General features: G+C 34.7%; 1 protein-coding gene and 1 long non-coding RNA gene across 2 annotated transcripts; both read left to right on the forward strand.

Moving 5' to 3' along the window:
• The first annotated feature begins 2,842 nt into the window (after window positions 1-2,842).
• On the forward strand, window positions 2,843-11,896 carry LOC142332950 (uncharacterized). The gene is made up of 3 exons (XR_012758452.1): window positions 2,843-2,923; window positions 7,347-7,464; window positions 11,557-11,896. It is a non-coding gene; the product is annotated as an uncharacterized LOC142332950 (long non-coding RNA).
• A 951-nt stretch (window positions 11,897-12,847) lies between these two features.
• On the forward strand, window positions 12,848-16,227 carry LOC142332949 (uncharacterized). Its single transcript, XM_075379668.1, has 3 exons — window positions 12,848-12,869; window positions 13,569-13,718; window positions 15,181-16,227. Exons 2-3 carry the CDS (start codon window positions 13,572-13,574, stop codon window positions 15,988-15,990), a joined length of 957 nt encoding a protein of 318 aa, XP_075235783.1. The 5' UTR covers window positions 12,848-12,869; window positions 13,569-13,571; the 3' UTR covers window positions 15,991-16,227.
• Window positions 16,228-23,698: the final 7,471 nt, after the last annotated feature.

A 23,698-nucleotide genomic window follows, 5' to 3' on the forward strand; every position in this document is an offset into this window, starting at 1 on the left:
AACCGACATACTTGGCGTTTATAGACCTAGAAAAGGCATTCGATAACGTAGACTGGAATAAAATGTTCAGCATTTTAAAAAAATTAGGGTTCAAATACAGAGATAGAAGAACAATTGCTAACATGTACAGGAACCAAACAGCAACAGTAACAATTGAAGAACATAAGAAAGAAGCCGTAATAAGAAAGGGAGTCCGACAAGGGTGTTCCCTATCTCCATTACTTTTTAATGAAAAAAACTAGCAGTTAATGATGTTAAAGAACAATTTAGATTCGGAGTAATAGTACAAGGTGAAAAGATAAAGATGCTTCGATTCGCTGATGATGTAGTAATTCTAGCCGAGAGTAAAAAGGATTTAGAAGAAACAATGAACGGCATAGATGAAGTCCTACGCAAGAACTATCGCGTGAAAATAAACAAGAACAAAACAAAAGTAATGAAATGTAGTAGAAATAACAAAGATGGACCACTGAATGTGAAAATAGGAGGAGAAAAGATTATGGAGGTAGAAGAATTTTGTTATTTGGGAAGTAGAATTACTAAAAATGGACGAAGCAGGAGCGATATAAAATGCCGAGTAGCACAAGCGAAACGAGCCTTCAGTAAGAAATATAATTTGTTTACATCAAAAATTAATTTAAATGTCAGGAAAAGATTTTTGAAAGTATACGTTTGGAGTGTCGCTTTATATGGAAGTGAAACTTGGACGATCGGAGTATCTGAAAAGAAAAGATTAGAAGCTTTTGAAATGCGGTGCTATAGGAGAATGTTAAAAATCAGATGGGTGGATAAAGTGAGAAATGAAGAGGTATTGCGGCAAATAGATGAAGAAAGAATCATTTGGAAAAATATAGTTAAAATAAGGGACAGACTTATAGGCCACATACCAAGGCATCCTGGAATAGTCGCTTTAATATTGGAAGGACAGCTAGAAGGAAAAAATTGTGTAGGCAGGCCACGTTTGGAATATGTAAAACAAATTGTTAGGGATGTAGGGGGTATACTGAAATGAAACGACTAGCACTAGATAGGAAATCTTGGAGAGCTGCACGAAACCAGTCAAATGACTGAAGACAAAAAAAAATGTATGTATGTTTGTTCCACCGTAGCAGCTCAACGGCTGAACCGATTTTGATGTATCCCATATTTAAGTATTCCCGCGTCGGAACACTTATATTACCAGGAGTGCCATAGACTATAAATAAATAAATATATATATATATGTATATAGAAGGGTTTGTTGCTAGTCCATATCTCGTGATAAATTTGACTTGACGTGACAATTTTTGGCACTGACAGAGGGTTATGGAATGTGTTCGAAATGATCACCAGCAGCTTTTATATAATGCCTATGGCGCCGAACTACGGCTGTTAGTGTATTTGGCGTAATAGCGGCACATGACTACGATTTTTTCACGTAGCTCGTCGAATGTTGCTGGTTTTTGTCGATACACGACATTCTTGATGGTCCCCCAGAGGTACAAGTCCAGAGGTGTCAAATTAGGAGACCGAGGTTGGTACTCAACAGCACCTATTTGACCCACCCACCGTCCGGGTAGAATTTTATCGAGGTACAACCTGATATCTCGATAGAAGTGAGGCGGGGCTCCGTCTTGTTGCACGTAAAAACGTTCATCACCATACAGGTTTTGAATGGCAGGTAAAATACTTGTCTGAACAAGGATTGTTCAGAAAAAAAAAAAAAAATATATATATATGTTTAGATTTAAACAATTATAAAAAAAATTATACATGTACAAATACTACATACAAAATTTTCACCAGTACGGTCTTTCTATTATATTAGTAGTTATTCTATATTAAAAGGCAATGTTTGTCAGCAAAGTTTTTTTCGAAGACGTGTTTTTTAATTTTTAATATTTCTCTCTTGTATTCAATATCTCGATTTTAATAATCGAGATATTAGTAATGGAATGATATAAATAATCGAATGATTTATTTGAAATATGAATATTACTAATCGTTTTTCACGAGTACAAACACTGAATAATTATTATTTTGACTAATACACTTTAATAGCTGTTACTAATGGATCATTTCTTAAGTTATGACTGTCTACTGGTTACTGGCGCCGCAATTCATCTCTCCCTAAAAATTATATTCTACAATGTAATGGTTTTATTGAATTATTATGTCATTCTCAAACAGTCGCTAATATGGATATCTTTGTTTTTTTTTTTGTTTGTAAATTTTGTGTTAATTCGTATGGAACATGAGAATAGTAAAAAATGACATTGTTACTTCCTTCTTTTTCCTGTTTAGTCTTCGGGAATTACCGTTCGGGTATTACTTCAGAGTCTGAATCTGCATGAGGATGATATGTATGAGTAAATGAAGTGTAGTCTTATATATAACATAGAGTTGAAGGTGAGTACGAATTTAAATATATTTTTTCAAATTAATAGTAGAAGTTGTATATTATAGTGAAAGAAGTAGAGAGAAATTACGTCAGAAAATAAATACGTGTCTGCTGGAATTGGTAATTACATATTAAAATATTCACTTGCCCGAAAATAGTAGTAGTTCAGATTCTGTCATCATTCATATTCCTGTTATATTCATACAAAATAGTATTCGGCCTATTCATCTTCCAAATCCGAGCGAGTGACGAATTAAAAGTAGTAAAATTTATTCATAATTCATAAAAATTAGTAATATTCCCCTGCACTACTGTATTTCAAGCGAGATAATAATTTTAAAGATGCATTTGGTAATTCGGGATATCTCGAAATATTTCAGTAATCGAATTGTTACTACATTTTCATTCGACAGATCATATTACTACTCGATAGTCTACATACATAGGTAAATTATTGATCGTTAGGAACAACGCTTGAAAATAATAATTTACTATTACAGTATCAACGTATTGAATATTGAACCTTCTTTGAATAGCCAGGAGGTAAGTAAATCTTACTTATATTCTGTGAAATAATGGGACCGACTCAAATTATGGAAATAGTCAGGTAATATATGCGGTGTGACATTACTAAAAACACTGTTATAAATTTAGATGTTTTTTAAATTGCTTGCTTCCCTCCAAATAATTAGTTATGTTTTTGTTAATGGTTGATAATGACGTATGAGAGGCTGCAGTTTTACAAGTTTTCACATCACATGTTATGATGTTAGATTAATGAAAAGTGTATTAAAAACGTAGTATGATTGTGTTAAAAACTCTTTATAATATTGAATCTCATGTCATATTACGCTGATCGAATAATGTTAATGCTGCCATTTATCGGTCCAAGATGGTTGTGTAAGGAAGTTGTAACTAGGGTCAGGTTAGTTCATCTCCTTTTGACTTGCGTACTTCTAATAGCTAATGGAAGATTGTGCTTATTTTATGTTACTGGTGTCTTACTCTGATTATTGTTTTTCAACCGTAAATTTTTTGATTTGGTAAAAATTACTTTTCATGTTTTTACAACTAAATAATTTTCCATTAATAGTTAAAAAGTTGTAATAATCTTTGTTTATTTAAGCATCAAATTCTATGTAACCAGTGGAAACTTTACTTTTGCCAAAAATTGTACCTTTTAAGGGAATATAAAACAGTGACCTGTACTGTTGTTGCCAACTCATGTATATTTTTTTGAGATTTAGAAATTCAGTGATCATTCAGTTACACCATAAAACTCTGGTTTTCATGTGGTGTTTGTTATTATAGATTATTTTTGTAGTAAGTCATTTGCATACCTAACTGACACAGGTTGGTGCTTTGGAATACGCTCCGATCCATAGCATGTCTTAAATTATCTTTGACTTTATAGTTAGCTCTAATCTCTTGATTTCATCAGATGTTAAATTTCAGTAATATTTCATTATTATTATTTTATATTTTTTCCTGAGTATGGATGCACAAACTGATAATTCATTTGTGGAAGAAGTTCCATTATCCTTGCCTATTAAGAAAGAAAGCATACATGAAATAGGGCAAACAGAATGTTCGTTCGTACCTCTTTTCAAGACAGATGATGATGAACTTACAATTATTATACAAGTATGTAATTTTCTATTTTACCTTGGTTTAAGTTAAAAATATAAAACCTAGTTATTGCAAGAATTTTTAATTATTCTATTCATCAGGATATGTTTATTTACTATTTATGGCTGACATATTGTTTAGCATTCATGTCTAACATGAAATATTGTGATTTGTAGTGTAAAAAACAGTTAATGGAGTAAAGGGAGGTAGACAGCTTAGATTATTGCTACTAACATTTTATAATAGATATACATTTTCTATCGCAATACATAACAAAGAAAATACAGTGAGCTGATGCCTCAAGTTATAAACAAAGTTGCCTATACATTATTCATTTTATACCCTGATTCAACATTGTCTACCAAGATAGTAGTAAAACAGTACAAAGCTTTCCTTGCTTTTATGAAGCATGTTCAGTTATGAGAAGTTTTGTTATTGTTTTCAATAAATGCCCATTCTAGGTCACTGCATTTTTGCTTTCAAACAAGATTGATGGATTTTTTATGTTTATACCAGAGACTTATGTCTTTTGACAAACCTTTTAGATTGTGCTTAGGGGCAAACATTTTTCTATTGATAGATTAATTAATGGCAATGCCTGCATTATATTTGTGTTCTGGTGAGATAAAGTCTAATAATGCCAGTTGCATATTATTATCGAAGCACTTGCACAAATGAATTATTTCAGTGAAAACCATTATTTTATGACCGTAAGAAAAATAGATGTTTTTAAGATCTTGAATTCTGTATATCATTGCTATAACTGAAAGGAGGCCCTCTTAAACTGAGGAGAATTTTTCCCCTTTACAGTCTGTCAACAGTATAGATTTTCTCCTCTTGAATACTCTTATTAAAGTTACTAGGTTGATTGGTACAAAAGTATAAAAAAGAGTAGCAGAAAATTCAGTGGAAGGAAATTCTTATATAAGACTGAGTGATAAATGCAGGTAGAACAGATGGTGAATGCAATTCAGTGGTATTCGTTTTTTAATTGACTTCCACATTGTTGAACTTTTTTTAGATGCAATAAAGTATGTGTTATATCTGATTTCTCTATAATTTATTTGAAGTTTCAAATTAATTATAAGTAACCAATTAACTTAAAATCTTTATAAAATATACGCTTGCATTTGCACATTGTTCAAATATAATATATAGAGAATTACAAACAAAATGTTGGATCTATGTTTTTTAAAGTACTCTCTAACTGGTATAATAAAATAATTAACACATTAGCTGCCACAAGGGGCTCATTGGTTCCTCACATGACTGCTCAGTTCAGGCATTGAGGATCCATAGTGGTTGCTAACACATCCTTATTTTATTGTTTTTACTTATATTCTGGACTCTGATGTTTGATTACGAAAACCCCAATAGCACAGTGTAGCATTACCAGAAACAGTGTAATAAATTTTGATGTTTATTTAATTGCTTATTTGTAAAATCTTCATTTGAAAAATCTGTTAATGTGTTTTTTAATTGGTTTAAATGATGTACTGGTTTGCTTGGCATTTCTCCTGCCACCATCCCATTCTGTCGCCCTAAAGAATAAAATTGAATGTCTGTGCCACAAACTGCTACTGAGCTTTGAAATAGAGTGGGTCATCTCTTAGTCACGGCGTGCCATTCTTGCTGCCATGCCTCCATCGCGCGTCTGTAAAGCCTCCTCCACAGGCATGAGATGGGCAACTGTTCAAAATTTAGAACCAGAGCATTGAGATCACCATTCCACTTTGGTACAGGCTCTGCCTGGCTCAGAACCGCATCCCAGATACTTCAGCCTCCCTTTCTCTTCCCAATCTAAACATGGTCGTTCGAACATTCACCACTAAATCAATTGTTAGAGCCTTTCCCAATACAGTGATAGCCTTGTAGGAGGTTGTTTTAAAAACACCAGTGTATACAATTAAGGATCTGCGCTAGGCACTCCTTAAATTTTGAATAAGTGCTCGATTTCTTTCCAATCTATACACCCAAATGGTCGCTGCATAAGAAGTCGTACTTTTGAAGACACCTTCACCTTCATTGTTTGATTTCTCATCAAAGAACACACCTAGGAAATACCTAGTTGAACTCAAACTTGGCTGATTACACAGCCTTTATATTTAATATGGTGGTTATGACTGTATGATAATTTGTCTGCACCCTTGAGAAGCATAAACTTCATCTTGGGCACAGAAATCTTTCAATTTTGAATGTCTATCCCTCTGCGGTTGACAAAGACGACTGCACTTTGTCTTCTAGCTGAAGTCATGAGTTACCAAGAAACTAACAGGAAACAGTCATCAGTGAAAGCCTGTGCCGTGACCACTTTCGGGAATATCAGTCCCAAAAATCCGTTGAATACCAGGTTCAACAGCAAGGGACCGAGAACGAAGCTCTACGAGCTTCTCCTGTTGATGGATTTTTCCAGAACTAGGTGCACATCCATGAACCAAACTGTGCGATCAGACAAGTAGTCATGTGCTACAGCCCTCTGGGCTATGGGAACATTGCAGCTTTCCAACACACAGAGTAGCACTTGCGCGCAGCACGTTAAAGTCAGGGGACCACCACTGTTTTCCAAATCTCCTCCTGCGACTAATATACAGCTCCTCAGAAGCGGAGGTCATGATGACTCTAGGCACTCTCAGATCAGCGGACTAGCTACTACCTAAGGTTCCAACCATTGGCTGAGGCCGCCATAGGACCCTATCGAAACCAATCTTGATGGTCCAGCCAAGTTGTTCAGCAACAATTTTACTTCTTCCCTGTGCTCCATGCGCCATTCCAACCCCTGTAAGGCAGCCACACACTTGCGCTGCGGCCTGTCCAGATACAGACACCTTAGGTTATAGCATCCTGAATCTGGAGCTCTTGGACTGCCACCATAAGTGATCTTATAGGTTATATGCCTATGTGATAATGGTGTATGGGAGGCTACAGTTTTACAAGTTTTCACATATTTGTTACTATGTCAGATTAATGAAAAGGGGGAAAAGCTTGTCAATGAAATTAGGCACGCTGAGTTAAATGGCACGCGGAGTTTAACACAGGCATGTGCACAGGCACATGCCTGTGTTAAAAACGAAGTATAATATTGAAATGTCATGTCATTTTATGCTGATAGTTAAGTGTTAACGCTGGCATTTATGAGTCGAAAATGATTGTTTGAGGAAGTTACCGACACAGGTTGGTGGTTTGCAACACGCTCTGATCCATTGAATTATTTTGAATTCTTTGACATTATATTTAGATTCAATCTCTTAACATCATCAGATGTTATATTTCATTAACTTCGTACATTTTATGTTCCATTAATATAATAACATATTTTTTTTTACTTTATTTTTTACAGAGAATGAATGTACAAACTGGGAATTCATTTTTAGAAGAAAACATACACGAAACACAGCAAAGAGAATTTGTTTATACCTCATGCAAAGACAGATGATGCACCGACAATATCTAAACAAGTAAGCTGTTTTCTATTATATCATGGTTTAAGTTAAAAATTTAAAACCTAGTTATTATAAGAATTCTCAATTTGTCTATTTTCAAGATATTTGTATGTACTGTTTATGGCCCAGATATCGTTTAGCATTCATGTCTGACATGAGATATTTTGATTTATAGTGTAAAAAATGGTTAATTATGGAGTATAAGGAGGTAAATAGTTTTGATAAACAGAATGCCTCTAACATTTTATGGTATATAAACATTTCTTACAACAATACGTAACAAAGAGAGCTGCCTAAACATTATTCATTTTATACCGAGATTCAACATTGCTTACGAAGATAAACAATAAAACAAAAAGTAAAATAATAGATAAAGTAAAACAGCCCAAAGCTTTCCTTGCTTTTATGAAGCATGTTCATTTACCAGGAAGCTTTGTTATAGTTTATGATAATCCTCATTCTTGGTTAGCATTTTTGTTGTTGATAGACCAGATGGTGAATTCAGTTCAGTGATATTCGTTTTGTAATTGATTTCCACAAGTAATGGTAGTGTGTTGCCCATACAGTGGTCTAAATTGTAATGTGTAGTGGACAGAGGCAATCAGTTTGACCAACCAAAAAGTAAACAATTATTATTCAATATTTTTTTTTGCATAAAACATCAAATTTTGTTTACTCACTTATCAGATTGTCTTTATAAATATACATGTAATTTTACCAAACTATTATTTTCATAATATTGTTAGAATAGTGATGTATATTAATAAAATTTTCTGTGTCGTAATTATGATTTTTATTTAGAATGTGGTTAGCAAAATTTAATTTTTTTATGCAACTTTTATTTATAGCATTTATATGTTCTTTGATACTGATTGACACATTTTAAAATCACGGTTGCTCATTTTAAACGATATATATATTATATATATATATATATATATATATATACCTGGTCTATCTATATTAAATTTATCTTCTTTTTTTTTTTTAGGATTGACATTATTTATTTATGTTATTGTTAGTCATGTAAGCAGTTTTTAATCTGAATTATTTAAAATTTTGGTTGAACTTTCTATAGTTCATTTTATATTTGAGTTGAGTAATGTGTAATAGTTCAGTGTTGTGTGGACGTGCTGTTGTAGGAATTGGGTGGAGGGTTCATGTTTAACATCTGATTGGTACTGCGCCGCAAGAGATGGAGACTGCAGAGATCTTCCTGAAATGTGCCAATACAGCAATATCTTCCGTAGGGACCCCCTAATTTAGTGTGGTCGATCTTTCGGTGGAGGAGAGGAATATTTTTGGACCTGCTGAATGGGCTAGGAAGAGGCCTAAAGACCAGTATGGACTCCAACAACACGGAGATAGGTATCTTATTGGAGGAGCTTCAAGCGCTGGTAGTCATGTGCAGAGCACACCCTACTATTAAGAAGGTGATCAGAGAGTTCGTTTCCTAGCTAAAAAATCAGGCTAAAGTTGAGGCTGAGTGGGTCAGAGACCTGACTAGGGATAAGGACACTGAAGACAAATGGATGCAAACTGTGCAAGTCGATCTCCAGAAGGTAAAGGAGAAGAGCTTGAGGCTAGACTCAAAGGGAATACAGTGCCAGATAACCTCAAGTACAAGATGGCCACTGTAGCGTCAGGTGTGTCAATGACAGACAAAACTCTAATATATAAACTGTCTGTGGTCCATATTAAAGATTTGGTTAGTGACACCGCTAAGGAAGGGGTGGTGGAAGTTGTCGGGAGACGCTCAATCAAACAATTGAAGTTAGCGTCACATCAATCAGGCTGGTCTTTGGTAGCTGTGAAAATGCTACCATAATTATACCAACCAAGGAGGCTGGTCTGCACTTAGCTTCAGGGCGAATGGTCATCGGCTACCATTCTTGCCAGGTGGAAGTTAGAAGCCCAGATCGGACATGTTGCTACTGCATGCAAAGGTGTCGACAGGAGGAATAACTGCTACAATTGTGGCAGTGCTGGGCTTAAGAGGGCAGACTATTATATATATTAAGAGAGCGAACTAGGTGTATTCATTGATCAAACAAGTCATCGGATGGAAGCTGGGAATGCACTTGTTATAAAAAATGAAATGTTTTCAACTCAATACCAACCATCACGCTGTGGCCTATAACCTTGCCTGGGTCATAGCAATAAATAATGATGTATATTTCCTACTAATAGTGGAGCCTAACAAGAGAATGATGACATTGGGCAACTGAATTGTTGATTGTATGGGAGATGCTGCCATTATAAATTTTTCAGGGAGATATGCTATCTCTGAGATTGATTGCAAAGATGGTTATGTGGCTGTGGCCTTGTCTGAATATACATTAGTGAACTGTTACATCTCTCTGAATTTAATATAGATATATTTGATGCAATGATGGATGAGCTGGAACGCTTTATAAGACGATTTGCGAACCTGGTTATTTTGACAGTGATGTGAATGCAGAATGTATTGAGCTAGGTGGTACAAGGTCTACCAGTCATGGATACAGATTGGCTACCATGCTGGGCTCGGTGAATCTGGTGGTCATCAATACTCCATATATTCTAACAACCTTTATTGGAAGAGGAACAGAGGTTTGTTGTAGATATATTGGCGATTCCAGGTTGGCTGGCTGAATGAGTGGCCGATTTGCATGTCCACAACACTGACCAGCAGGCCGTAGTATTTAAGCTATTGGGGGATAGATGCCCAAGAGTGAAGTTATCTCAAAAATGGAAGCCTTCCAAGGCTCAGGCTACGACCTTTGCTGATTCTGTGGCTGAAAGTATCTCAATTATACAATCGAGAGATCCAGATGAGTTCTCTTTTATTATGTTTGCAGATTGTGATAAGCTGCACAGAAGCTACAGCTTTGACCTCAGGCGAATTTACTGGTGAAATGGGAACATTAATTGCATCTTTAAGAGCTGCAGTCCAGTAAGCTAGAAGGTGACTGCAGAGGCTCAGGTCCAGAAATTCAATACAGACTGAAGAGGCAGAATCTACATACAAGGCTGCCAGAAGCAGCCTTGTAACTGCCGCTATTAAGTCAGTGAAAAAGGCAGACTGACGAAGACTTGTAGAAGACCTGGAGGTGGACCCGTGAGGTAGAACCTATAGGCGTGTTACCAAAACGTTTGTGGGTACCTGTTCCACTCCTTTCAAGGGCTAAGGCATTGAGAAATATGTTGGACCTATTCCCGATGATTCAAATGGAGCACTGAAATATGATTGCTCAGGAGGAGAGGTTCACCATTGGGGAGCTTAAATGAGCTGCAATGAGCTTAAATGAGTTAAATCTTTAGAGCTACGATGGACTGTATTGATCGTTGATTGTAATTGAATGAAATGAAACCATATTCTTCTAGGACAGTTGAATTTATTTCGTACAATACTAAATAACACTAGTCACATTAGACCAAAAAATACATGATTGCACCAGACAGGATTCTTTACTCGAATGAATGTATAAAACTGACTTGCAGGCCAGCGCTAATAGAAACTAGAGCGCAGCACTAGCTGGCTCATTCTAGGAACGGAACAGATAGAATTAACCTCAGGAAGTGCCTGGGCCTGGATTGGTTGTTGGGTTTGTTGATGAATAGGTTGGTAGAGTTTTATGTCCTGGATATGCTGAATACGGCTTTAAGAGGGGCAGCTTCCCCAAGTCATGGAAGGAGGCCAGACTGGTCTTGATACCAAAGACCAGGTTAGGGGAACAGGGCAAGAAGTATTGACCTGTATGCCTGCTTGATGTCATAGCCAAGATATATGAACGAATGCTGACAAAGAGTCTTTGGGAAGAGATTGATGAAACGGGGAGGGCCTGTCCTCCAATTAATACGGATTTGTTAGGAGTAGGTCTGCAGTTGATGCCATTCAGCGAGTGACAACCTGGACCATATGCGGAAGCGACTCGCAAGGCTGCAAGATACTGCTATACTAAAGAAATTTTAATTTTACTTCTTACAAACATATTGAGCTTGCTTAAATGTGAAGATAAGATATTTAATATTAGAGTGTAAGTTGTCAATTTGTATTTAGCATTATTAAAATTAACACAGTTTTCCGGTAAATTTTTAACCTAACAGTTACATTAATTTTTTTAGGATCTTAGTGGAGAAGCTATCGATGATGTGGAGGAAAGAAGTACTGAAAGTAGTTTACAGACATCAAAATGTGTGGTTTGCAATAAATTAAAATGTAACTGTATATGTGATAATGTCATTAGCAAAGAATATGAATTCAACAGTTTTTCTTTTAAAGAAAAGTGCTTGCCAATTACAGAAAAACCAGTTAAGGAAAGGAATGTCATATCTTCTCATCTTCCTATTCACACACGTGTTTTTTGTCAGGAATCCTTCACTCAGAGATCTACTAGAGAGTCACACATCTATTCATTTTGGTAAAAATAAGTTAACATGTAATTTTTGTAAAAAAAATTTTACTCAGCGGGAATTTAAAAACACATCTCTCTATTCATACTGGTGAGAAGAACTTCACTTGTAATTTTTGTAAGAAAACATTTAGGCATAACTGTAGTTTAAAAGAACATCTATCTATTCATACTGGTGAGAAGAACTTCACTTGTAATTTTTGTAAGAAAACATTTAGACTCAACAGTAGTTTAAAAAACCATCTCTATATTCATACTGGTGAGAAGAAATTCACTTGTAATATTTGTAAAAAACCTTTTAGACGAAGCAGTAATTTAAAAAGTCATCTCTCTATTCATACTGGTGAAAAGAAATTCACTTGTAATTTTTGTAAGAAAACTTTCACTGTTAGAGTAGTTTAAAAAGACATCTCTCTATTTGTACTGGTGAAAAGAACTTCACTTGTAATTATTGTAAAAAAACATTTAGACACAACAGTAGTTTAGAAACACATCTCTACATTCACACTGGTGAGAAGAAATTCACTTGTAATTTTTGTAAGAAAACATTTAGACAAAACGGTAGTTTAAAAAGACATCTCTCTATTCATACTGGTGAAAAGAAGTTCACTTGTAATTTTTGTAAGAAATCATTTATTCAAAAGAGTCATTTAAAAACTCATCTCACTATTCATATTGGTGAGTAGAAATTCACTTGTAATTTGTGTAAGAAATCATTTAGTCAAAAGAGTAATTCAAAAGCACATCTCTCTATTCATACTGTTGAAAAGAAATTCACTTGTAAGTTTTGTAAGATATCATTTACTCTAAAGTATAATTTATTAAGACATCTCTCTATTTGTACTGGTGAAAAGAACTTCACTTGTAATTATTGTAAAAAAACATTTAGACACAACAGTAGTTTAGAAACACATCTCTACATTCACACTGGTGAGAAGAAATTCACTTGTAATTTTTGTAAGAAATCATTTACTAGACGATCATCTGTCTATTCAGACAGATGATCGTCTGACAATATTTAAACAAGTAAGCTATTTTCTTCTTTACCTTGTTTTAAGTTAAAAACATAAAACCTAATTATTGTAAGAATTCTTATTTATTCTGTTCATTATGTTATTTTTATTTATTGTTTATTGCTCACATATAATCATATTCCATTTATGTCTAGCTTGAGATATTTTGGTTTATGGTGTAAAAAACATTTTAGTAGAGTATAGGGCAATAAATAACTTTATTTAACAGATTGCATTAACATTTTATCAACAATACGTAACAAATAAAATACAGTGAGCAGGTGCCTCACGCCTTAAATGAAGGTGACTAACATAGTAATTTTATACCCACATTTAACATTGTTTATAAAAATGTTTTATAAGAATATAAAGCTATCCTTTCCTTTATGAACCTTGTTTACTTTGTTAGAGAAACTTTGTTATAGGTTTCGATAATTCTTATTCTATGGCATTTTTGTTTCCAAACAAGATTGATGTGTTTTTTATATTAATTTACTGCCAATACTTACAATATTTCACTTTTCTGGAACTATCATGTGTGATTATATATTGAAAGGTTCCAGTTGAATATTATTATAGAACTACTCACATGGATGAGTTATTTCTATGAAAACCAATTTGTTTTATCATTATAAGAAAAATAGATATATTTTTAATATATGTTATTTATATAAAGATAATAAATTATTATTATTACTTTGTTTTGCTGCAGAGTATGGATGCACAAACTGATAGTTCATTTTTTGATGAAGATCCATTATCTTCTAGTATTAAACAAGAAACCAAGCATGAAACAGAGGGAACAGAACATTTTATTTCTCCTGTTGCTATGGCAGATGATAAACTGACAACACCTAGACAAGTAACATATTTTCATTTACTTTTTGATGGTTTACCTAATATTTAGCATTCTTGTTTAACACTGGATATTTTGACTAAAACTTAAAAAAATGATACCAAACTGTATGTGAAATGATCAAAAGTATGTGTAGGATTGTATGATTGACAAGTCACTGAAAACTTGTTGCTTTTGAGTAAGAATAAACATTCCGTGCAAGGTTTTATATAAGGTTCTTGTTTCTTTCTTCATAGTGCCAAAATATACTGTTCCTAATCACACAACAAACCTACTGAAATGCAGTTGATATATTCTTGCAAGTAAATTTATAATCTTTTCACAGAAACCAGTTTTATGAAGAACAATGTTGTCCTCAGAGAAACTACTTCATTGTGTCTCTTATGGTACTGTAAATGTGGCACAGCCAGAACAAATTGTTTGTTTACCTCCCAACATGTTGCATTATTGCTGTTGAATCATTCATAAAACATAGAAATGAATAAATGTAGGAAATATTGTACTTCTTAATACTTCATGTATAGTTTTTAGTGTGGTATTTATGTGTTTTCTGAGGGATCCTTGGGTTTTTAATGTGGTTTTTTTGCGATTTCTCTATGGTTTTTCAGTACTCATTGATTAGAATCTTTTTTTCATGTGTATTAAATTATAATCTGTAATTATAATAAAATGATTATTCAGTAGTAATATGACTATTGCATGATATAAATCTGAAAATTAGTAGAATATATTGAAATGCTACTATTTTTTAGCAAAAAAACATGCCTTTTTGAAGCCATGGAGGGTATCGGCTTCCTCAATACAAAGTTAATTTCTTAGAATTTCTTTTCACAGAGAATTGAATTCATATTTAAATGGTAGTATAAAGTAAAATTTGTGCTTAAATAGTTGGCAGCTCACAAACGTCCACTAGAAACTGTAGAAACCATCCCCAGTATTGAATTCACTTTGCACAGTCTCTGGCCAATAACTTTTGAATTGCTTTATATGGGAAAAGACTGTGCTTATTACAAATTGCCTTGTTGCAGTTGTTTTTCTGTTAAGCTAACTTTTGCACGGATTTGTTAAGACTACATCACATAGTAGTCGATACGTCTTCATCAAGTACTTATGGTCTACCACTTCACTGATATTTCTTAACTGAACCAATCTCCCCAAAGTCTTCGATTAGTGTTCTTACGCTATATCGACCACTATACCTGGAAATCTAATAAAATACTAATCTTTCACTGTCTGTATATACTCCTTGTGCTTATGAAGATGTGTTAAATGAGAAATATTCACTGTTCAGTGTGCACATGGAAAGACAGCCTCAATCGTTTAAATATAATGAACAGACAGTGACAGCTTAAATATGAACATAAGATAATTAATATTAAAGTATAAGTTGTCAATTTGTAGTTGGAATTATTAAAAATAAAAAATTTTCCGACAGACTTTTAAGTTAACAGTTACATTTTTTTTTTAGAATCTTATTGAAGAGGTTATCGATGATGTGGAGGAAAGAATTACTGAAAGTAGTTTTCAGAGATCAAAATGTGTGGTTTGCAATGAATTAAAATATAAGTGCATATGTGATAATGCCAGCGATGAAGAATATGATGATTTCAACACTTTTTCTTTTAACGAAAAGTGCCTGCAAATTACAGAAAAACCTGTTAAAGAAAGGAATGTCGTATCTTCTCATCTTCCTATTCACACATGTGTTTTTTGTAAGGAGTCTTTCACTCAGGGATCTACATTAGAGTCACACTTATCTATTCATGTTGTCAAAAAAAACTTAAAATGTAATTTTTCTAAAAAAATGTTTATTCGACACAGTAAGTTAAAATCACATATCTCTACTAATACAGATGAGAAAAAATACACTTGTAATTTTTGTAACAAAACATTTATTAAAAAGGGTAATTTATTAACACATCTCTCAATTCATACTGGTGATAAGAACTTCACTTGTAATTTTTGTAAGAAAATGTTTAATCATAGCAGTAATTTAAAAGCACATCTCTCTATTCACACTGGTGAGAAGAAATTCACTTGTAATTTTTGTAAAAAAACTTTTAGACTTAGCAGTCATTTAAAAAGACATCTCTCTATTCATACTGGTGAGAAGAAATTCACTTGTAATTTTTGTAAGAAAACATTTAGTCAAAAGAGTAGTTTAAAAAGTCATCTCTCTATTCATACTGGTGAGAAGAAATTCACTTGTAATTTTTGTAAGAAAACATTTAATCGAAGGGATAATTTAAAAATACATCTTTCTATTCATATTGGTTAGAAAAATTTTACATGTAATTTTTATCTATAAACTTTTACACAAAAGTTAAATAAGGTTGACAGAGTGGTATAAATTATCTCTATTTAGTATAGGGTCTTTGCAGTTTGTAGCTATTTTCTTTTTCTTTTGTCATTGCATATACACTATTATTAAAACTAATTATTTTATACATAAGATGATTTGGAATGATTTATATAATGTATGTATAATTCTTTTAATAAAAAAACTTTTTAATAACTTGTTTATTAAATGATTCATATTTCCTTGTTTTCAGTTTGTCTAAGAAATATGGAGACATGTAGGACAAATTTGTGAATACATTTATGGTTATTGAAAATTAACTTTTTGAGACCACATGCAAGATTTTTTTTCGATAAACTTCTAAAATTTTTCCATCAACACCATAAACCCTACACTATAGAACTTCCATGGTTTCTATTCACCAACTTTTGGTTTATGGCTTATGGTTTCACAGACCTTTTTTGAAACTAATTTAACACCATTCAGGGTGTTGTTGCAGAGACTGAGACAAATTATATGCTAACGGTATTATGTACAGCTATATGGTGGACGCATCAGAACCTTACAGTCAAGTTCTCTCAATTGTTGACAGGTTGTTAAAGATGTATGTGGTGTGGCAGTTAACACCGTGTCGTATGAAGTCCTTTCTGTTGACCAATTGAGGTCGTTTCTTTTGAATTGCTAGGTGCAATAACTTAATTGTCAACACTACAGGTCTGAGTCTGTCATACTGCCTGGCAGCAGCAGCTTGTGATGCACAGTGCCGTTCAAGTCTTGCTAAACACACAGCATAATCTTCCTGGTCATCAGCGTGGGCTTTGCCACAGACTATGGAGTTTCTCTTCACTTCAGTCACAATGTTTTTCGCACGTTGTTTTCTTAATTTTTAAGCTTCCATGTTGTCAAAATTAAAGACTTCTTACAGGGGATCTTTCATTTGTACAAATTCACGTTTAAAATTTATATTTTAAATACTGGTCTCGTTCGTACCCCGTGTTTTATTTCTATCGAAATAATTATTTACTTTTAGAAAAGGACATTTAAAATCAAACACAAAAAAATAAATAGATGTATAAACTATATTTATACTTGCATTTTTAAAATCAAAGGCGTTTAAACTTTTAATACCAAATTTAAAGAAAGAGAAATTAGATTCTTAACGATTCAGAAAATTGCACCTCGATTATTCTGATAAGTAGAAATAATAATAAAAAAGATAGATTTCTAAAAATCTTTATAATTCATTTTTTTTATTTTTAACGAGCTGATAAACTGTATTTGAAACACCGAAACACAAAACACAAATTTAATAATATTAACGTATTTATCTGAGTATTGAGAGTTAACCCCTCCCCATCGTTTACGCAAAACATTTAATGGGATAAACCGTTTTAAATAGTTCTTGGTATGTCAAAATGAATAAACGAAAACAGAATTGTCACACAGTTATTATTGCTTGACTTGCAGTAAATAGTTTATGTTCAGCTTATGGTTTTTTTTTGAGAAAAATATAATACATACAGATACACACCAATTTAAAGTTATTTTATATAAGAAATATGCATTTGAAAAGAAAATAATAATGAAATAATATGAAATAATATTATAATCACGTTAAAGCAAAAGCTTGAACGTGATTATAATTTATTTTAAACAAAAAATATTGCAGCAAGATGTTCTAATAAAATGTTATTTTTATTGAAATTACTTAAATTGTAACGGGTACCGACTTAAAAGAGAACCGCTAACGACTAAACTCAGTCGCCGCATGTAACATTTTACGAATGAAATGAACGAGTTAAATTAAATTCTACAACTACATTAGCAAAGGTTTATATATTTACCAAATTTTTACAAAACACGTTCGAAATAAGCGGTCCGACGGAAGCATGCATCTTTGTGCTCGAAAGAGCTTATTGAGAGACGCGTGACGCAAAATGTTGTTGAAAATTCGTTTTCAGTTCATCGATAATGTGGAGGATTTGGTTCGTAAACTCTTTCCTTGAAAAAGCCCAAAACGAAAATCTGAAGAGAAATCCGGCAAACGCTGAATCCATCGTCCTCTACTGACAATTCGTTCTTTTACACACAAAAAACCGCACGAACGCGTGCTAGTGAATTTTTTTTATGTTTCTCCGTCGTATTTGAAGAAGCCGTCCCCTTTTCACCATTTGTTAACCGATAGTAGAAATCGACAAAAATTGTACGGCAATACTTCTGTACCGACAGTCCGGTCGCAAAATAAAGTGCTGTTCGATATCAGAATCGTATCATACACCGAATTTCTCATCATGAAATGGACGAATAAAAATCCGGTGTGGCTTTTCAGTCATCCTGTACCTTCTTTTCTTTCTTTTCCTGTTTAGCCTCCGATAACTACAGTTTAGATAATACTTCAGAGGATGATATGTATGACTGTAAATGAAGTGTAGTCTTGTACATTCTCAGTTCGATCATTACTGAGATGTCTAGTCATCCTGTACCTGGTGCCAATCGAATTAACACGCCCGGTTAAATGAAACCGTGTTTCGACCGACATGAAATTGAGTCTATTTCTTCAACGATAATGTTTTTTAAACGCCGGACAGAACAATTAAAACTTTTCAGTTTCTATTCTCTTAGATTTTTGCAAAATTGTTACAAGATACGATTTCAAATTAAAATCGTGAAGAATCTTACGGCAAAATCTGCATTTTTTAACGCTTTGTTGTGATAATTTATATACAAATGTTTTCCGACAGGCAGAAATTCTTTGAATATCAGCTTTTGCCTCCGGAATCGTTCATTTCGTTTTGCCTTTGAAACCGATCCCGTTGAACGTTACTTTTTAAACAAATCGCGTACGCTATTCTGCTGGGCTACTGGCATTCGGAAATCTTTCCGCGATTATTTGACGCGTTTCCTGAAAGGATCCAGAACGCACTTACCGTTTCCCTTTAAAACCTCTTCCCTCGACCGAATAAGGCGTTTTACAAAATACAACTGTAAAGAACGAAACTATACAGCGCTGAAGCACGAACGGTTTGCAACCGACAGTTAACAGACGTAGTAGTTGAAAGAAGCAGCGTTAAAAGCGACCTCAAATAATTGTATTTGGATCGGTTCGGTTCGGTTTTAAGTCTCTCATCTTGTGCATATGAATGTAATTTCCCTCCATACCGGCCTCCGTGATTACAGCAATTTCGGTGATATTCACGTCCATTTTGTACGTTGGATATTTCCCGAATTGTTGGAAAACGGCCAAAGTCGTATGTTTACCCAAACCGGGGAAAAGTTTACTTTTCCCACGGAATTATAGGCCAATCTCCCTGTTACCGGTATTGTCTAAGTTGTTCGAGAGGATTTTTCTCGAAAAACTGAGGCGATACATGGAGGGAGAAGTGCGGCCCGAGCAATTTGGGTTCAGGGAGGGTCACTCAACCACCCTCCAACTGGTAAAAATAATAGACGACCTTGTCGGAGGCCTGAACAGGAAACGGGTGACTGCAGCCGTTTTTCTGGATGTGGCCAAGGCCTTTGACAAAGTTTGGCATAGCGGGCTGCTTTATAAGCTAGCGCGATCGGCGATCCCGTACCGCTATGTCAGACTGATGCGGTCATATCTGCTAGACCGACATTTTGTCGTGCGCGTAGGGGAAACGATTTCCTCTACCAGAGAAATAGCCGCTGGGGTTCCCCAAGGAGCAGTACTTTCCCCGTTCTTGTACACTTTGTACGTGAACGATATGCCGCTGTCGGAAGGGGTCAAAACGGCCCTTTACGCAGACGACACGGCATATTTCTACGAATCCGCAAATGTGGATTACGCGGTCCGGAGGCTCCAAAGGCAGCTGGACTTAGTGGAACCGTGGCTCGACATGTGGAGAATCAGGGTCAACGGTGAAAAATCGGTGGCCGTGATGTTCACATGCAAGACACGAAAACCGACCAGAGAGCTGGAAATCTCAGGGGAGAAAATCCCTTTTGAGAAAACAGTTAAGTACCTGGGGGTGGTGTTGGACAGGCGGCTTACCTTCGGCGAACATGTAAATTATGCGACCCGGAGGGCTAAGGCCGCCAGAGCCTCGCTATACCCAGTGCTGAACAGTGCCAGCCCGTACCCACTGGCAACTAAGCTCCTCATTTTTCGGCTGTACGTACTGCCGATTCTAACATATGCTTACCCGGCATGGGGGGCAGTGTTGAGCTCCTCGCTTCAAAAGAAGATCGAGGCCGTCCAAAACATCGCGTTGCGGACGATCTTTGGAGCTCCGTGGTTCGTCAGGAACGCCACTCTCCGATCTGATGCGAGATTTCAATCCGTGTCCGAGGTGGGGGTGGCGCAGGCGCGCAGACTGTTCGGGAGAGCGGCTGTGTCCGAACACAGTCATCTTCGGGACATCTGCCGAGAGGACCCAACTCCGACAGTTGTAAGGAAGCGGCCTCACGCCGTACTGGGCGAACCACCGTGATGGTGCGGTGCGGTAGCCGAAAATCGACAAACCAGGCTTAGGGGCCTCCATATCGCATGAGCCATAAACGGAATAGTGCGTCAGACGCGTTTCCGGGGTCGCGAGTGAAAAGTTTTCGCGAGTTATATAGTTTGAAGACGTCAAACACGGTAAGTCGCGCATAAAACAAAAACGCGGTCTAAATTAAAAAAAAAAAAAAAAACTTACAGTAAGACAAAATATCCCAGCAATTGCGACTCCTCCGGAAAAGGGGACGCATTGCTCCCTCCTTATAGCTAGTGCCCCGTTGTGGCGTATTCCTGCTAGCCTATTAAAGAGTTAGCACCGAAAGGACTTCAGTGGACGGTCTGAAGGGGAATTACGTCGGGAGGACAGGCTTTATAAGCCTAGCCTTCCGCGGTCGGCCCATGAAATGGGTTCGATAACGCTGGTTTAACAACGGATTGGAATGCAATTAAATCCGTCTTAAATTCACTAAAATAATAATAGACAAAACTTGAAAAATTAGATCCGAGATTAAAAAAATAACCCTTTTAAAAACAAGCCCGATTAGAATGATCCAGCAGCAAGGGACTCTGTCCAGGTTCTGCGATAAAGTAGGGAGTAATAGACTCCTGCCAACTTTGCATTCCATTCCATTCCTAATTTCCCTCCGTAAATATCATTTGGAACTAATATAAACTGTAACATAATAAAATACAGAATTAGTAAACTGAGTAAAAAATGTGAATTTTCCTTTTCAGTTCTTATTCGACTCCTAGTAAACATCTGATTCTTTTTCAGTTCAATTCGATGTTTAGTAAACTTAGAAGCCTATCGCTTCTAATGCGCATGCTCTCTTTCTCTTCTTCGCCCGTTCATACTACTTTTAGCCGTTCATACTCCTGTTCGACCCGGTTGAAAAAAAATCTGATTTTTTTTCGGTTGAATGCGATTTTTAGTAGCCTATCACTTGTAATACGCATGCTCTATTCCCTTCCATCTACCCGACGATTCTCCTTATTTCATCTCTTATTCGATTCCTTTACGAAAAAAAGCTTATATCAACAAACCTCATCGCTAAATAGAGAAGGGAAAATTTAAACTGTTAGGCACACGTTCTATATCACATCATTATTCTTTTTTCTTTTAATTTCATTCGGGGGGAAGCTATGTTGCACAATATTAATTACTGTCGTTCTTTTACACGTACTATCATGCTGAAGATATTTGTTACAATTATTCTTAGTAGACGGATAAAAGACGACAGTGGATTCTGTTTTCATGGTGGATAATCTTTGCGTGTTTTATTTAGAGTTGTGTTTTTAGTTTGTTTATATTTTTTTATTTGGGCCGACTCAATTTCGTAAGATTTTTTTACTTTACATAATCAGAAGACGATTTTTTTCTAAATGTTTATCGGTATTATTTTTTTAAATCATTAGTTTTTACGTAAGTAGATATTTTATAAGCACTTTTAAAAAAGTATATTTTGTTTTTAAAATTATAAACATGAGCTGCAGAAAAAGAATCGCGTCTGGACTTGCTTTTCCGAAGCAAGCCCCGGAAAAGCTTTGTGTAATCTTTGCCGTAGTTCATTATTCTGTGCCGGTGGGACGACTAGTAATCTATCTCGTCATATTAAAGTTAAACACCCAGGAGTTGATATTCCAAGACAAAAAAAATCCTTGTCCTGATTATGTTTCAGAAATGCATTATAATTTAAATCCTACTACGTCTACTGCGACTGAACCAAATGAATCGCAGCAATTAGCCCTTAAATTAACAAAACTTGTTGAATCGCCTAATCCTTCTTCTGTGCATCCAATAACATCTTTGTCCTCAATAAACAGAAAAATACAACAGTTGTCCCTTACTTTGTTACAAAACCTGTTCCTCAGAGTAAAAGCCGAGCGTTAGATATTCAATTAATTAGGTTAATAACTAAAGAATATCAACCTATTTCACTCGTTGAGGATGAAGAATTCAAGAAGTTTGTTCGTACGTTAAACCCTGGGTATTCGCTTCCTTGTCGGAAAATAATTACAACTAGTTTAATTCCACAATTATACAATAGAATTTCTTGTGAGATTCGTAAGTCATTATATAATATAGAAGCATGCGCAATAACCACTGACAGTTGGACATCAGTTTCAAATAATAATTATACCGCTATCCATTTCATTGATCGTGATTGCAATTTAAAAACCCAGTTACTTACTTGTATGGAAATCTGCAGTCAACATACGGCTGAAAACATTGCCATTGAATTACAAGGTAAATTCAATGAATGGGCTATTACTGACAAAATAGGAGCGGTTGTTAGTTACAATGCAGCAAATTTAACAGCTGCTTGTATTAATGTATTAAACGTTTGCGAAAACCGGTAAAAGGGATCAGGGTGTTTGAACGAAATACAATTTCAAATTTTTAACCGAGGCACTTTAACAAACAAAAGTTGAAAACGTTTTTAATCGATATGAGAAATTACAAAAAAAAATATATATTTAATATTTTTCCCAAAGAATATATATTTTTTATTTACTATACTTTAATTAGGGGTACGGTCGGACCGGGAATAAAATTTAATAGAATTATACTTATGCAGAGAAATATTTTTCCCGTTTTATGAATTTTTAGTTAACCGTTTCGGAAATATATTATAGAAACTCTATAACAGTTAAGCTACAAACTATCGACTGACAGACTTCGATACTGCAAACAACTGGTATATACAGCACTGTACCAAATTTTTAGATCCTATAATGCCTCTACAAAAATTAAAAATTTTTAAACGGCGATAAATACCCCCGCTTTTTTAAATAAGTTCAAAATTTTATGTTATCAATGCCTTATATTTATGTGTTGATATACAGCAATATATGAGCTAAATTTCAATTTTTAATGGTTAACGGGGTTACATTAAGCAGGTAATGAAAACAAATACAACAAATATAATTATAAATAAATAATATTTATTTTTCTTATTTTAAATGCGAATAAGGATACCAAAGATTAAATTCCACGAAAAACTAAATGAACTGTTCCGGCATTTGCCCTATTGTATCGAGGAAAACCGTTGCAAAACCTTGATAAGAACAGCTTGACAATATTTATGTCTATGATAACATTATCAGATTACAGGCATATAACATAAGTAAAAAAAAACTTATACGTTATGATAATACTGAAAGTTTAATTATAATAAATCTTTTTATTTATAAATTTTTTCCACATCTGATATCCATCCTTTTTCC

This window comes from Lycorma delicatula, chromosome 12, assembly GCF_047948215.1.
Source record: "Lycorma delicatula isolate Av1 chromosome 12, ASM4794821v1, whole genome shotgun sequence".
Lineage (NCBI taxonomy): Eukaryota > Metazoa > Arthropoda > Insecta > Hemiptera > Fulgoridae > Lycorma > Lycorma delicatula.